The 15,897-nt window shown below is 41.8% G+C and overlaps 1 protein-coding gene across 1 annotated transcript in view; it reads right to left on the reverse strand.

Moving 5' to 3' along the window:
* The window catches only part of TANGO6 (transport and golgi organization 6 homolog), a 136,016-nt gene that overhangs the window by 18,369 nt on the left and 101,750 nt on the right, over nt 1–15,897 (reverse strand). The window contains exon 17 of the mRNA XM_036441362.2: nt 9,739–9,852. Within this exon, the coding sequence (XP_036297255.1) occupies nt 9,739–9,852 (114 nt within the window). The remainder of the gene's footprint in view (nt 1–9,738; nt 9,853–15,897) is intronic.

The following is a 15,897-nucleotide window of genomic DNA, read 5'->3' on the forward strand; positions in this document are numbered from 1 at the left end:
CCATCTAATTCTTGCTACATCTCTGTCAGGTAGATAGGACTGATATGAAAATGAGGTTCAGTGAGGTTAAGAGATATGCACCAAGACCAGAACTTGTACCAAATTCAGCAGCCCCTAAATTATCCTATGCTCCCTCATTATTTTCTCTACTAAACTGTGAGGATCCATTTCTTCCAAGGTAAGCATGTCGGACACACTGCTCCTCTTGCCTTCCTGAGGTTCTGAGATGTAGCACAGATACTTAAAGCTTAAAAAAAAAAAAAAAAAAAAAAAAAAAAAAAAAAAAAGGAAGAGAGTACCAAGAGACAGAGATGTCCTAAATAAAACAGGCTCTTCTCAAGATGCAGTAATAACGAATAGATGGAGAAGCATAAGCACAAAAGAGAAATGACTATAGACTCTTAGGGGCCCATTATGGTTGAGTGTGTCTCCTGTTTCCTCCAAGATGTGTGAGGTCCTAATCCCAGGACCTCAGAAAGTGACTTGATTGGGAAACAGGGTTGCTCTGATGTAACTAGTTAAGATAAGGTCATACTGGAGTAGGACACCAGTTATGTTCTTCTGCTTCTTACGAGAAGAAAGCCAGGTGAAGTCATTGTCACGCAGGAAGAATGCATATGATGACAAAGGCAGAGATAGGAGTTATGCATCTTCAGGCCAATAAATGACAGATTGCTGGTAAACCATTGGACGCTAGAGAGAGACAAGGAAGATTTTCCTATAGTAGGTCAGAGGGAATGTGATCCTGTCAACAGTTTGATTTTGGACTTCTAGCCTCTAAGACTATGAGACAGTACATTTTTATTGTTTTAAGTCACCCAGTTTGTAGTACTTTGTTACGGCAGTCCTAGGAAACTAATTCAGCCCCGCTTGCGTGGCTTAGTGAGCATCGACCTATGAACCAGGAGGTCAGAGTTCGATTCCTGGTTAGGGCATGTGCCTGGGTTGTGGGCTCCATCCCCAGTGGGGGCATGCAGGAGGCAGCTGGTCAATGGTTCTCTCTCATCATTGATGTTTCTCTCTCCCTCTTCCTTCCTCTCTAAACTGAGTAATATTTTTATTTAAAAAAAATTTTTTTTTAAAAGAAACTAATACAGGGTTTAAAAGGGTTTTTCTTTTAAGACTGAAATGGAGTCACAGTAGCTAGAATGTCTAAGACACATGTGTCAAACACAAGGCCCGCAGGCCAAATCCGTCCCACCAGGCCTTGCAATGTGGCCCGCACCGCGCTGTCATCACTGCACTCCGCTGCGTTTCCATCACAATGACAGTTTATGACTGTTCAGTAAACCATTCGGCCCGCGATTTAGGCTGGATTTTAGATTTTGGCCCCTTCTCTGATTGAGTTCGACACCCCTAGTCTAAGAGGAAGTAAAGAGAGAAGTGTTTGGGGAGATAATTTATAAACTGACAGCATACATATTTTAAAATTCCTCTATGTCCGTCTCTCTTTGACACTAAAAATGTCCAACAAATGCTAAATTCTTTTTTAAAAATTTATTGATTTGAGAGAGAGACTTGTTGCTCCACTTTACTTATGCTTTCATTGGGTGGTCTGGTGGGGACCGAACTCAGAAACCTTGGCTTATCCAGACGATGCTCTAACCAATGGAGCACCCAGCCAGGGCCTCAAATGCTGAGTTCTTATTCCATGCCTTTTATGAATAATATCAATACTGTAAACACAGAGCCCTGGCCGGTAGCAGAAGATGACTGACAGAATTGCTGCCTTGGTCAACTGGCTAGAGTTTCACACTCCCAAGAAGGGAAGACACTCTTTAATTTGAGCCCTGAATGGGCTCTCCTAAGCACTTTTTTAAAGTTCACAGAGGAATAATTATTACCTGGATCCCAGGCATTTTTATGTGTTCTTTTCATTTGCTTTTCACATGGAGCCTTCGATCTGTTCAAAAGGAGCAGTGTCTGTGAAACTAGCCCTGGGAAGGGAACGAGGCCTGTTTATTGTACCCAGGGCACACACACACAAAAAACCCCCACACCAGATGTTGTCAAAATAGCTTTCAGGATAAAACAAAAACCAATAAAAGGAAGTTTCCATTAAGTCTATTTACTTATAACTTGTCATTTGTGCTACGTCTCAGGTCCTAGTTCCCAGCCTGGATAGACAGACAGACAGACAGACAGACACAAAGTGAACCTAGGATACATGCACTAAACCCTTTGGATGGACCACATGTGACTGCTGTAATTAAAAAAGCATAATGTCACACACAACGTCATTCATATTTTTTTTCCTTTTAGCCAGGGTTTGCCTTCTCTCTCACAACAAAGGAGAAGAGTAACCTCCAACTGCACAAATGTTAGTGAAACCACTATTCATCATGTTATTAGGAGGAGTTTTATCATCAGAGTTCAAAACTGGAGTCAAAAAAGAAGGAATTAAAAAATCACTCTTGGGTGGAGGCCTGGGTTTGGCTCAGAACCTGACTCAGCTATCAATTAAAAATGAAAGCCCAACTCTTCCCCCCGAAGATGCTTCGGGTTTTGCTTATTTTTGAAGATACAACCTTATGTTAACACCTGTTTATCATCTTGAAGGAAAGAATTCTCAAGCCTACTACTTATCTCCCACTAGACAGAGTAGAGGACAGATTATTCTTTTGTCATCTAAGATCAGGGATTAGAAGAAAGAAAAACTAAGCACTGGGAATTATCTTTTAATATTAAAAGGCAAGGGGGAAGTTTTAATGTCAAAAGCTGCTATACTTAGTCACTATAAATCCACCTGCAAAGTTCTCAAGTACTTCAGAGTTCTTGCAAGAAGTCAGCTCTCTGTAAACTACACACAGAATGGCAGTAGTAGCTATCGAGATAAATCTAGAACTTATATATTTTTTAACTTTAAAAAAATATATTTCTTTATTGATTTCAGAGAGGAAGGGAAAAGGAGAGATAGAAACATCAATGATGAGAAGGAATCATTGATTGGCTGCCTCCCGCACACCCCCTACTGGGGATTAAGCCCTCAACCCAGGCATGTGCCCTTGGCCAGAATCGAACCTGGGACTCTTCAGTCCGCAGGCTGATGTTCTATCCACTGAGCCAAGCCAGCTAGGGCTCAAATCACTTATTTTTTTTTAACAAAGGTCATCAACTTTTACTTTTTTATTGTATATACAGTAGTCCTCCCTTATTGGTGGTTTCACTTTCCAAGGTTTCAGTTAACTGCAATCAACTGTGGCCTGAAAAATGTTAAGTGGAAAATTCCAGCAATAAATAATTCAGTGATATATATGAAAAATTTATTTAAGGCTAGTACAGGGTGTTTTGTACTAGAAAATTTAAGAAATGAAGTGTTTACTTATAATCAGTACATTAGACATGTACTGTATATAAGAAAAGTTAAAACAGGGAATCATTTGGGGATCTGGAACAGATTAATTCAATTTACATTATTTCTATTGGGGAAAAAATGATTTGTATTTTTTTAAATCTTCACCTGAGGTTATTTTTCCATTGATTTTTTTTTTTTTTAATAGAGAGTAGAAGATAAAGGGAAAAACAGAGAGAAATATCAATGTGAGAGAAACACACTGGTAGTTTGCCTCCTGCACCCACCCTGACCAGGGCCCAGACTGGGGAGGAACCTGCAACTGAGGTACATGCCCTTGACCAGAATTGAACCCAGGACCCTTCAGTCCACAGGCCACCAGCTAGGGCTGTTTCAGTTTTTGAACAAATCACTTCTTGAACAGCCTTCTGGAATAAATTGAGTATAAAAGAAACAAATTTCCACTGTAATTTTATTAGAGTATATTGTTATAATTTATTAATAGTATTATTATTTTTTTTGCCATTGTCCATCATCTACTTTATTTTTTAATAGTATTATTTTTAACCTTACTGTGTCTAACTTATAAATTAAACTTTATCATAGGTATGTATGTATGTACAGGAAAAAACACAGCACACATAAGGTTTACTATCTGTGGTTTCAGTCTGGCACTGTGAGTGTGGGTCTTGGAATGTATCACCCACAGTTTATTCCATTATTCATAGTAGTTATGTCACCACAAACACAATTAGTGGATAAGAACCACTGTTCCTAGGAGAAGTGTAGTTAGCTCTCTGAGACTATCTGGTCACTCGAAAACACTCACTTTTTAAATCTTTTTTTCCACCCCGCTCTGTTCTTCCCATCAGATAATTTATACTGCTTTATGGAGAAACAGAGAGAAACATCAATGTGAGAGAGACACAGCAACTGGTTGCCTCCCTCATCTACTTGACTTGGGTAGAGGATCAAGCCTGCAACAGAGGTACATGCCCTTGATGGGAATCAAACCTGAGACCATTCAGTAAATGGGCCAACACTTTAACCTGAGTCAAACCTGCTGGAGCTCTTCAAATTCCTTTATTCTCTCTTCGGTCATCTTTGGTCATCGACGCTTCTAATGTCATCGAGTGGTTTTTAAAAAGAACCTTCTATGTTGTGGTTTTTATATTGTAGTTTTCAGTTCTAAAACTTCCTTTTGAGATTTTTTTTTTAATAATTTCTATTTCTTTGCTGAGATTTCCTTTCTTTACTAATTGCAGGCATATTTTTAAAAATTTCTTGAGGATAGTTATAACAACTGCTCTAAAATCCTTGTCTGATAATTCTAATTTCAGTATAATCGTTGGTTTGGTTTCAGTTGATTTTATTTTCTATTGGAAATATATTTCATTTTCTGGTGTTTTCATATATTGAGTTATTTTGGATTATATCCTGGACGCTATATACATTAAATTACGTAGCCTCTGGATTCTTTTCTTTTCCAATCAGTGCTTTTATTTCTATAAAGCAGGCAATCATCTTGCTTGGTTTGGAGGTCAGGCAGAGATGTACGCAGACAGAATTTGGAAATCCTCTCTCTGGATCTTTCCCTTCCAGGGTTTGTAGCCTCCCTCCTGCAGCTGTACCTTCCTCAGGTTGGATCTTCTGGTTCCACATTCTAGAAAGACGAGGTCTTCCCAACCAGCACCCCTAATGCATGCCATTCCTCTCACATAGGCTTGGCTAAAAGCCAAGGAAATGGGAACTCATTTTGTATAGCACCTCTTCTCTAAGCATGGATTCCATAAGAACCTGCCTGCTTCTGACCACACTCCAAGGTCTTCAGATAGCTGCCTACTGTATTATATGCAGAGTTTTTAGATGTTATCTGAAGGAGAGCCAGTCTGGTAGACTGTCAGTCAGCCATTATTGTCCCAATTCTTCATTATTGTCTTTGGAATATGAATACGGATGTTCTAAACGTTTACAATGCTTAAATTAGTTACTTTGCAAAGACCTAATTTGGGAAGAGCATATAGTTGGGCATAATGTTCTCATTCTGTCACTCAGCTCATCTTCTTTATGTTGAGGAGGGCTATTAACTCTGAGGCCAATGGAAGATACAGGTCTAATCACAGCTCCTCTCCCGAGTATCCCAGTAAATTTCATTTCCATAAAGTAGAATGGGTTTAAAGTGGTGTCCTTCCTGGTTCTTTTAGGCTTTAGGATATATTGGGAATGAATTAACAAAGAGATATAGTCATAAAGCCAAAATAAGGCTAAAAAGAGAAAATAAGTATTTCTTTTTAAAAAATATATTTTATTGATTTTTTACAGAGAGGAAGGGAGAGGGATAGACAGTCAGAAACATCAATGAGAAACATCCATCAGCTGCCTTCTGCACAATCTCTAACGGGTATGTGCCTGCTACCAAGGTACATGCCCTTGACCGAAATCGAACCAGGGACCCTTGAGTCCACAGGCCAACACTCTATCCACTGAGCCAAACCGGGTAGGGTAAGAAAGTAAGTATTTCAATAAAAAAGTGAATGCAATATTTTCCTCCAATGTGATTACTGTGTTGACTGCACAAAATTCTGGCTACTTTCAAGTAGGAAAGAGATAGAAGCTGCCTCGTGAATCAGAGGTGGTGATGTCTCCCCTCTCTGATCCCAGTCTATCACCTGATCTTCTGAGCCTCTGCCTCTCCCTGGACTCTCTGCCTCCGTTTCAAGCTGCCAGAACCACAGAGGTCCTTGGCCGGCAGCTCTATGAACAACAGAGCATTCACTGAAACCTGGGATTACCTTCTGGCACTCTATTGCTTGAGAGATAGTGATTAGAAGGAAAAAACACACTAAACTTCATCAACAAAGTGGCATTTTCATTTCAGCTGTTCCTGGGGGCAAAACAGAGCAGTAAAGAGAAATCCCAGATTGAAAGCTTTGTGGTTATCTCCGCTTCTCATTAAAGTGGCCCTGGTGATAATCACACCCACGATTACAAGATTTAACACACCTGGTCTCAAGGATGCCACAGGAAGAGGAATCAGCCATCCATCCCGTCCCATTTCCTTTTCTTTATTCACCAAGTAAGCACAGTTTATAAATTTCAGACTGGAGTTGTTTTGGAGAATAGAAGTGTTTCATTCGCATGGCCTTTTGAAAGTGACAAAAATCTTCCATGGCCACAAATTATTTTAGTCTTGGTAAGACAAGCAGTGTTGCTTTCATTGGCTACACATGGATATGAGAAGTCTGGATAGTGTTTCTTTCTGTTTCTTCTCTCACTTTACTAACCAGGCATATTTTCTCTCTCTCCTTTTCTATCGCTTAATGAGAGTGTGTTGCACTCAGAGAATATTGTAGATTTTGTTGAATAGTCTATCATATTTTAGACAAATTTTTATTATGAAATAATTTTAGATTTACAGATAAGTTGTAAAGACAGCACAGAGAAGAATTAAGAATAAAGTGATCCAAGATGGCTGCGCCCAGGTGAACACCTAGCCGCAGCCGCACACAACAATTTCAATAAAATACAACTAAAATATAAAACGGACATTGCCCAGAACTACAGGAAGGTTGACTGACGGGAAATTCTACAGCGAGAAGCAAGGAGAAAACCAGAAGGAGGCGCGGAGGAGCTGGAAAAGCCCAAGGTACGGAGACGCGGAGAGGACGGAGTCGGAGAGGAGGGAGGCCGAGTGCCTGGCGGGCGTTCCCTAGCGGAAAGGAGATAAAACTCCGACTGTGCTGGGCCCCCGACTGCTCTGAACCCCAGTTCTAGGCCAGACCCCAGGGACTCAGGCTCAGCCACAGGGAGCTGGGCTGTAAGGCGAAACCCTGGGGAAGCGGAGAAAGGAGGTCCCGGCGGCGAGCACATTGCGCGCAGAGAAGGGATGGTCGGCTGTGCCGCGGGATTGCCCTGACGGGAAGGAGACTGGGGCTCCAGTCTGCTCTGAACGCCACCTCCAACTCCACTTCCAACTGAACTGAACCCCAATACCGGGCTCATTGGGGGAGAGCATAGATTGTTTGGCAGCAGACGAAAATCGAGGGCACCTTTCTCTCAGAGGCGCGGCAGCAGCGAGCACTGAAGGACCCGCATAGGACGGGGCTGATGGAAGCCAAAGCTGCAGGCTCCACCCTGAAACCCCGTCCCATCTGTAACTGCGAAATGCGACAACGAAATAGATCACAAACGAAAGAAATGGAGGACAAAAAGCGTCTGGATATAGAGTTCAAATCTATGCTTATAAGGTTTTTCAACAATTTCCTAGAAAAGATGGCCTATGAGGATATGAAAAGAGATCAACTAGAATTAATAAGGAGTCAACAAGAAATGATAAGGGATCAACAAGAAATAAAGAATACATTGTCTGAAATAAAAAATATTTTACAGAGTCCTAAAAACAGAAGGGAAGATCGCAAGAATCAAGTCAAAGATTTGGAACATAAAGAGCCAGAAGACACTCCTCCACAGAAGCTAGAAGGCAAGAGAATCCAGAAAATTGAAGATAATGTAAGAAACCTCTGGGACAACTTCAAGTGAACCAACATCAGAATTATGGGGGTCCCAGAAGATGAGAGAGAGCAAGATATTGAAAACATACTGAAAGAAATAGTGACAGAAAACTTCCCCCACCTGGTGAAAGAATTAGACTTACAAGTCCAGGAAGCGCACAGAACTCCAAACAAAAGGAATCCAAAGAGGACCACACCGAGACACATCATTATTAAAATTCCAAGAGCAAAAGACAAAGAAAATATTAAAAGAAGCAAGAGCAAAGAAGGTAGTAACCTATAAAGGAGCACCTATACGATTGTCAGCTGACTTCTCAACAGAAACCATGCAGGCCAGAAGGGAATGGCAAGAAATATTCAAGGTGATGAATAGCAAGAACCTACAGCCAAAAATAATCTACCCAGCAAAGCTATCACTCAGAATCGAAGGCCAGATAAAGAGCTTCACTAATAAAAAAAAAGCTAAAGGAGTTCATCACCACCAAACCAGAATTATATGAATTGCTGAAGGGGGTTCTTTCAGAAGAGAAAGTAAACAAAGATAAAAATTATGAACAACAAATACATAACTATCAACAAGTGAATCTAAAAACCAAGGAAATTAAAAAAATCTGATGACAATATTAACTGTTGAATATAATAGAATCAGAGGTACGGAAGGGGAATGAACTGACGATTCTTGGGGAAAAGGGGAGAGGGGGGCGTGGGAAGAGACTGAACATAAACTGTGCACCTATGGATGAGGATAATAGGGAGAGGGGAAAGGGCAGAGGGTGGGGTGGGAACCTGGTGGAGGAGAGCAATGGTGGGGGGGGGGGGGGAAGGAACATTTGTAATAATATGAACAATAAAAACTTATTTAAAAAAAAAAAAAGACAGCACAGAGAATTCCTGTATACCCCTCACCAAGTTTCCCCTATACTTTCTTACAACTTACATACCAACCATGAAATGTTTGTCAAGAGTTTTGTAAATCTTGACAATGGATGTAAAACACTCACTCTTTCTCAAACCCCTCTTGTACAGCAAATTCTCAACAAGAGCAGAGTGTATCCCACAGCGATTTAATCATCTGAGTTACTGAGTTATGATCTGTACGTCCTCCAGTCCCATCAAGGTCCTAGATAATAGTTGGGGGGGAACTCATGAGTCCACGCTTGTACGAAATGGTGTCAGAAACTTGATATGGCAAAATTCCAGCATGAAGAAAGCCTGTGTGTCTGGCAAAACTATTACTCTTCTAATGGCTTCACTGACACTTGGTTAAATACCGATGTCCCAGCCGCAGACGAGCATTGTGGATGCCGGTAAGTGAATTATTAATGCAAACTCTCTCTACGAAGTCAACTGGGAATAAGTGTCCATTAAGATCAAGAAGGAAATTAATTTAGAGGTCACTCATTCTCAGATCACATGTGGATATAAATACTTTCTTCCTGTGCTGGCCATACACTGAGGAGAAATCCAGCCAAACCCACTCGAAGGAGAAGAAAGTTTAATTTATGCAGCAAGTAAAATCTCATGGATTGAACTGACCGCTAGAAAGGAAACATTTAAAACGAGGCCCTTTTGTAATTCAGTATGAACTATTATGAGTCAGGAAGGCAAGTCACTAAAGTTCAGGCTACAGAGGCAGGCTCAGTGCCTTCCAGCTAGCTCACCTTGGAATGCCAAGACACAGAGCCTCGATCTACAAATCTGTGCTCCAGTTTCCCTGTAGCAGTGAGTGTGTGATTTACCTACGATGTTACAGAAAAAACATCTTCCTGAAGAGCAAACAATACAATTTCTTGCTACAAAAATCCCTGCTTATCAATTCATCTGCTTGCGTCAACCCAGGGGAAAGGTTTGAGGCCTGCCCTGGTGAAAGAAAGACTAACAAACAGACAAAAACCAGAGGCAGGAAAATTACAAATGGTTAAGAGACTGAGTTACCTCTGTAGCTTTCTGGCTGAGTCCCCGAAGCAGCAGCACAATCACATGGATGGCAGCTCTGCGCACTTGAACTTCCTGGTCTGTTTTAGCCACAGCAATTAGACAAGCTGTAACCTAGGAGAGTGAGGGAAGAAGTCAATAAAACCCAGGATTGCACAATTACATAAAGCCTCTTAAATATGTCCCACTTTCTATACATCCATCAAGAACAATCTGCTAGAGAGAAGAGGAAAGTTTCCTCGTTCTCAGTAAGAGAGACCTAGTGTTGAGATCTTGATTAAGCTTTTCTGGAAAAGGACAAAAGCCTGGTTTGGAATTCAGGAGGGAAATTAGGGAGTGGGAAGGGATACGTGTATATGGTCATGTGCAATTTAAGGATGAGAACACGTTCTGGGCAATGTGTGGCTAGGCAATTTTGTCATTGTACAAACATCACAGTGTACTTTTGCAAACCTAGGAGTAGACCCTACTACACACCTGAGCCATACGCTGTGGTCACCATCTTATATGAGGTCTGTTGTTGACTGAAATGCCATTTTTGTGGCACATGACTATATAATAAAGGTGTGTTCAAACGCAAATATTTTCTCAAAAGTGGGGAGAACTGCTCAGCTGGTGTGGCTCAGTGTTTGAGCATCAACCCATGAATCAGGTCACAGTTTGATTCCCAGTCAGGGCACATGCCCGGTTTGCGGGCTCCATCTCCAGTGTGGGGCATGCAGGAGGCAGCCGATCTATGATTCCCTCTCATCATTGGTGTTTCTATTTCTCCCTCTACCTTCCTCTCTGAAATCAATAAAAATATATTTAAAGGGGGAAAAAAAGGGAAGAACTGTTACTTGCCCCCCCTTTGGGAACACTGAATCAGAGGAAGAAAAGCTGTTCCAAACACAGCGGCACCTGGGGACTGAGAACCATGGAGCTGTAGCTAAGCAGGCATCAGAGTTCATAGTCAGGCCTGGCATGAATATGAATGTGCCACTGATGAAAGTTTCTGCCCAGGGACAGAGAAATACATAAATATCCAAACTGATCTTTAGCATGTCCAGACTTCCCAGTCCTACAAACACAGCTCATACCCCAGGTGAGTCACCGGGGGCCAATTTCAGAGACTCCCTGCCTGGGTTCTTCTTTTGTGGAGGAAGTCGTTCAGGGCTCGTTCACTTTAAAAGATGGCTCTATAACAGAAAAGACTGGAAACTACTTGCAAAACATGGTGCCAGGTATATGCTAATAATTACATGTAATAAAATGAGGGTTTCTATCCCTTGCTCCTAGTAGGCATAGAGGTACCACTAAAAATATCAGCAACAAACCTTTCTGAGGCACTTGTGCAAGATTTTTTAAAAAAAGCAAAAATTTAAAAAGTGTGACGAATGGCAGCACAAAATAGAAGGTAAGAAAATTACTATCCAATTGGTCTCTCACATACTTTGTTATTTGATTTACTGTGTGAGTGTATTTCTTGGCCAACTGTGGAAGAATTTCTAGCTATGATAAGAAATTAGCCAGATTGGGTGTTTGGAAACATGTATTAATATACATATATTATGCTTAAAGAATGTTTTGTTTTTTTTTTAAATAAAGGCACAAATGAGGACATAGGCTTGTGGAGAAATTTTAACTATGCAGGTTGTATTTTTCACAGCTTTCAAACAGTTGGGCATAGTTCAAAGTGTCTAATTAATCAGTGATGACAGAGATGAGAAGAAGTAGCTTGTTCTTAAATATAATTGCATCTGTGGTGCACTGGCATTCAATCAAGTTGTATATCCATTAGATAAGTTTGCAGCTTGCAAGTGAAGGAGAAATCCCAGAAAAATTCAACTCTGGGGACTGTTTTTTAATTCGACGCAGCAAGCGGCTTCTGCTTTTGACCTGGGACACCCTGACCCAAGGCCATCAGTGGCTTCCATGCCCCTGGCATTAACGGTGAAAGCAATTCGGTCCTAGGAGGAATTCCTTGGGCGACCTCCAAACAGGCAACAATATAATAGCTACCTCTACTTGCAGGCTTACTATTTACAAGGTAAGAACTGAAATCAGGGGAACAAGTTAGAGCTAGGTCTGAGACTTTCTTGACACATGAAAGTTTAGCTGATTCAGTCTGATAACTAAAGTGTGAAAGCCAGCCCAGGGCTGTTTAATGTGCAGATGCTCCCAAGCCTCTTTGCCAGCTTCCCTCTAGGTTTTAGTTTCGGGTCCCTGCTTCCACGTTTGTGGGACCAAGGCTTCCTGGCCTAGAACCCTGCTGGTGTCCAGCTTTGTCACCTCTGCTCTGTTCACTATGCTTCTGCCTCGGCTCTCAGTGAATCTATAATTAGGACAGGCAGAGCCATCCTGGCTGGCAAAGGACTTCCCGGACAAGGCCAGTTCTCGAAAGCCTGTGCCACCTTGAAGGCATGACTGACAGAGGAGCTGGTTATTACAAGCCTTGCTGAGATCAGCTGGAATGGTTCCCTACTTGTTACAGGATGTTAGTGACTTATGCGCCAGACTATACCAAGCCCATCTGCAATTAGCACCCGGGACAATCAGGAAGAATCTGTGAACAGGAGAGTGTTCGTGAACCTTCCTTGATGCCTTTGCCATAAATACCAAGTTCTATGAAGTGGATGACAGCCAGTTATGCAAAATGTTTTTAAAGCATCAGAATTGTAATACAATCTTACAGATATCACCTAGAAGTGAGAAAGGCTTCTGCTTTCCAGGTGAAACCCCCAAAACTAATCTGTAATGTTGCTCTTCTGCAGGCCAGTGGGATAGGCCCCTCACCAAGTGCATGGCCACTCTCTTCCATCCATCCAGTCTGAACAAGCCACTCCCATGGCTAGTCTCTCTCACCTCCAATCCCAAGGTCACACTCACCATTACCTTCCACTCCTAAAAGCTTTGGCAAATAGACCGATGATGTAAGGTCTTTACTAATTTATGAACTGGTGTAACATTTCTATTCTGTTTCTAAGTCCTCCCAGAGAACAGAAACCCATTCTATGTGATCCGCGTGTTGCCTGTCTCCGGGTCCATGTAGCTATTTTAGTGACCTGTCCTATGTAAGGCCTTTTCGTCATTGGCTAAATTATGTCAATCAAACCCACTTTAAAAGCCATACGGAGAGAAGGAAGATGACTGCTTGGAAACACGAAAGGTCAGCTTAAGCAATCTGACACTTGAGAGGAGCCAACAGAAACAGGAAAAATATCACTCCTCAAATAGCTGGCACACACCAAGCATAATCAGAACTATATAAATAAATAAATAACACAAATGGCAAGATTGAGGTGGGGGTGGGGGGGAGAAACAACCCTTGGAAAATTCCAGAAGAGAGGTACCGGAGTGGAGGTATGTATCAGGAAAGCATGATTTCAATTTTCCAACTGCAGCTTCATCCCTTTTCGAAGCATTTCTTTTGTTAAAATTCAGTTGGTGTGTTGTCTGAAACTAGGCCATCTGCCCCTCTGTTTTGTAAACTAAGAAGCCTTAACAGCAAAGGCAGCGGGGTCTCTAATTCCCACGTGCTCGGCTTGCTCATTTAACCTGCCACGTAAGAGAACCACGGAGGCTACTGTAGCTTCCTGAGGTTTCCCAGGACATCCACCTGAGTCCTGGCCTCAGGGTTCTACGTGCTCACATCCTGCACACAACCTGCCATTTAGAAACTGCACTGACTGTGGAAAGCTGGTAATAAATGCAGGCCATGCAGTGGGATCAGAGGTGGAAGCTTCGTATCGGCTTCGCGGGCACCACATTAGACGCGAATGCTCCTGCCCTTGTCACCTGGGGCAGATCTCATTTGCTGCACTGAGGTTGGGCCTCTCCCTGTGGTTGACTTAAATCATATTTACTTCTCACAGGAAGTGATAAGGAATAAAGAACTTATCAAGATTTTGTTTCAAGCAACACAGCTCTTGATAAGAACAAGAGGAAATGGGGGAAAACAATAATGCTCTCCAAACAGGTTAAGTCTTGACATTGACAGAGAGAGAAAACCTGATTTCCCGGTACAGAGAATGTGGAAGAAATGATCCTACATTTGATATTCCTTCCCTACCAGCAAGCACTGTCTTGGCATGGGCAGTCCACAAATCTGGACCACCCAACGGGGAAGGGGGCAGTTTCTTCAGATGCCTGAGGGCTTTAACTCTGACCCACAGATCAGATTGTGTAGCAGAGCCCATGGTGGCTACCTGGTTCAATTTTGTATCAAGACAGATTACGCTTCTCCTCTTTCTCTGCCTGGCTAACACTTGGTCAATGTAACGGACTCACTGCCCTGGCATTTCTAACTGAGGGTCGCAGCTCTGCGTTGCTCGCACCTCGTGCTTGTACTATGTCACCCCTCCAGTCAGTCCACTGTCTGTTCATGCCTCTGTATTTCACACTCCCTGAGATTTCCCTGGGGAGAGAGACTGGGTCCTTTACCTGTGTCCTCTAACATGCCTGGCACATGACAAATGCTAGTGAAGGAGAAGGTTTTCCCAAGGTTAAAGTTCCTTCCCCACAAGTACACACCGGGCTAAGCATTTTTGAGACTAGAAGACTTCCAAAGCCTTAATGAGACACTGAGAGAGCTGTCAGAGAAGGACACACGATCATCTTTTAAAATAAATTAGATCGCTTCATCCCTCTGTTTTGGCTTCCCATGTCACTCACAGTAAAAGCCAAAGTCCTTACAAAAGGCCCCACGTGGACTGCAATAGCCTCTCTGATTTCTTCCCTTACCCTCTTCACTCAAGCCACACTGGCCTCAGGGCCTCTGTATTGCTGCTCCTTCTTCCAAGAACGCTCTCTTCCCAGGTAGCTGCCTGGGTCAACCCCTTACTTCCTTCAGGTCTCTGCTCAAATGTCACTCATCACGGAAGCTTTTCCTATTCATCCAAGTTCACATACAAGAACAAGCTCCCTTCCTGCCCCTTGCCTTTCTAAATTTACCTCCGTAGCACTTACTCTATCCAACCACAGTACGTATTTGTGTACTCGCTTGCTTGTTTACTACCTAACTCCCCTCTTTTAAAAGTCAGTTCCATGAGGACAGGAACTTCATTGTGATCAGAACTGGATCCCCACCGCCTAGCATATAGTTTGGTTATAGTGCCACCACTGGCATAGAATAAATGCTCAATAAATATTTGTTAAATGAAGAACTACTTAAGAGCCATGCCAAATATCCTACTTTTTTCCATGGGAATGGACAAGAACAGTCTGACTATAGGAAGATTCGATGAATGAAATACTAAGACTGTCTAGTGTCCAATAATGTTCCAACTTATAGTCCAGCCAAGGCGGCCAGCTTGGCACTGATGACACGGCAAGCGTGGGATGGTACATAAGAAGGGACATCTAGAAAGAATAGACAGAAATTATGTGGGATGGAAACACCTGGTTTTTCAAATTAGAAGTTTCACTGCCAAAAGCAAATGCTTTTAAGATGAAGCTACATGACCCTTCCTGTCAGTAGCTTTTTTCATATGGCAAGTCTGTTCCTTTTCAAGACCACAAAAGCAAGGATCATGGGTTCGATTCTGGGTCAAGGGCATGTACCTGGGTTACAGTTCCATCAATAAAAGATATAAATTCTATTTACTCTGGTTGGGGCACATGAGGAGGCAACCAATGTGTCTCTCTCACACTGATGTTTCTCTTTTTCTCTCTCCTTTCCTCTCTCTCTAAAAATCAACATAAAAGCTAAAAACAAATAAACTTCCCATCTACGGACATCTGGGTGATTTCAAAATTTTTATTTAAAATTTTAATTGAATTTATTGGGGTGACATTGGCTAATAAAATTATATAGGTTTCAGCTCATGATTTATGGTTCAATTTAGGTTGAGTCATATGAAGAAACCAAGTAAACAGGAAGAAAAAAAAAGAACTATTTCAATATTTGACCCAGAGAAGTTATAATAAGCTGAAATCTTTAGCTGACATAAACATATAGTCCTGCAAAGGCCTTTCCTTAGGTGTTACAAGTTGATATTGCTAAACAATGAGATTTGCTAACATAACCAAACATCAGGTGCCTAATGGTTCATGTATAATAGAGCAGTTGAAGGTTTTAAGTCAGTAACCATCATTGTTTCTAAATTATTTTTAAAAAGATACAAAAAGTTGGGCATAGGGGAATTCAAGGAGAGAAAATGACTGGTGTATAACTTTCCT

Source organism: Pipistrellus kuhlii, unplaced genomic scaffold (assembly GCF_014108245.1).
Source record: "Pipistrellus kuhlii isolate mPipKuh1 unplaced genomic scaffold, mPipKuh1.p scaffold_m20_p_17, whole genome shotgun sequence".
In the NCBI taxonomy this organism is placed as follows: Eukaryota; Metazoa; Chordata; class Mammalia; order Chiroptera; family Vespertilionidae; genus Pipistrellus; species Pipistrellus kuhlii.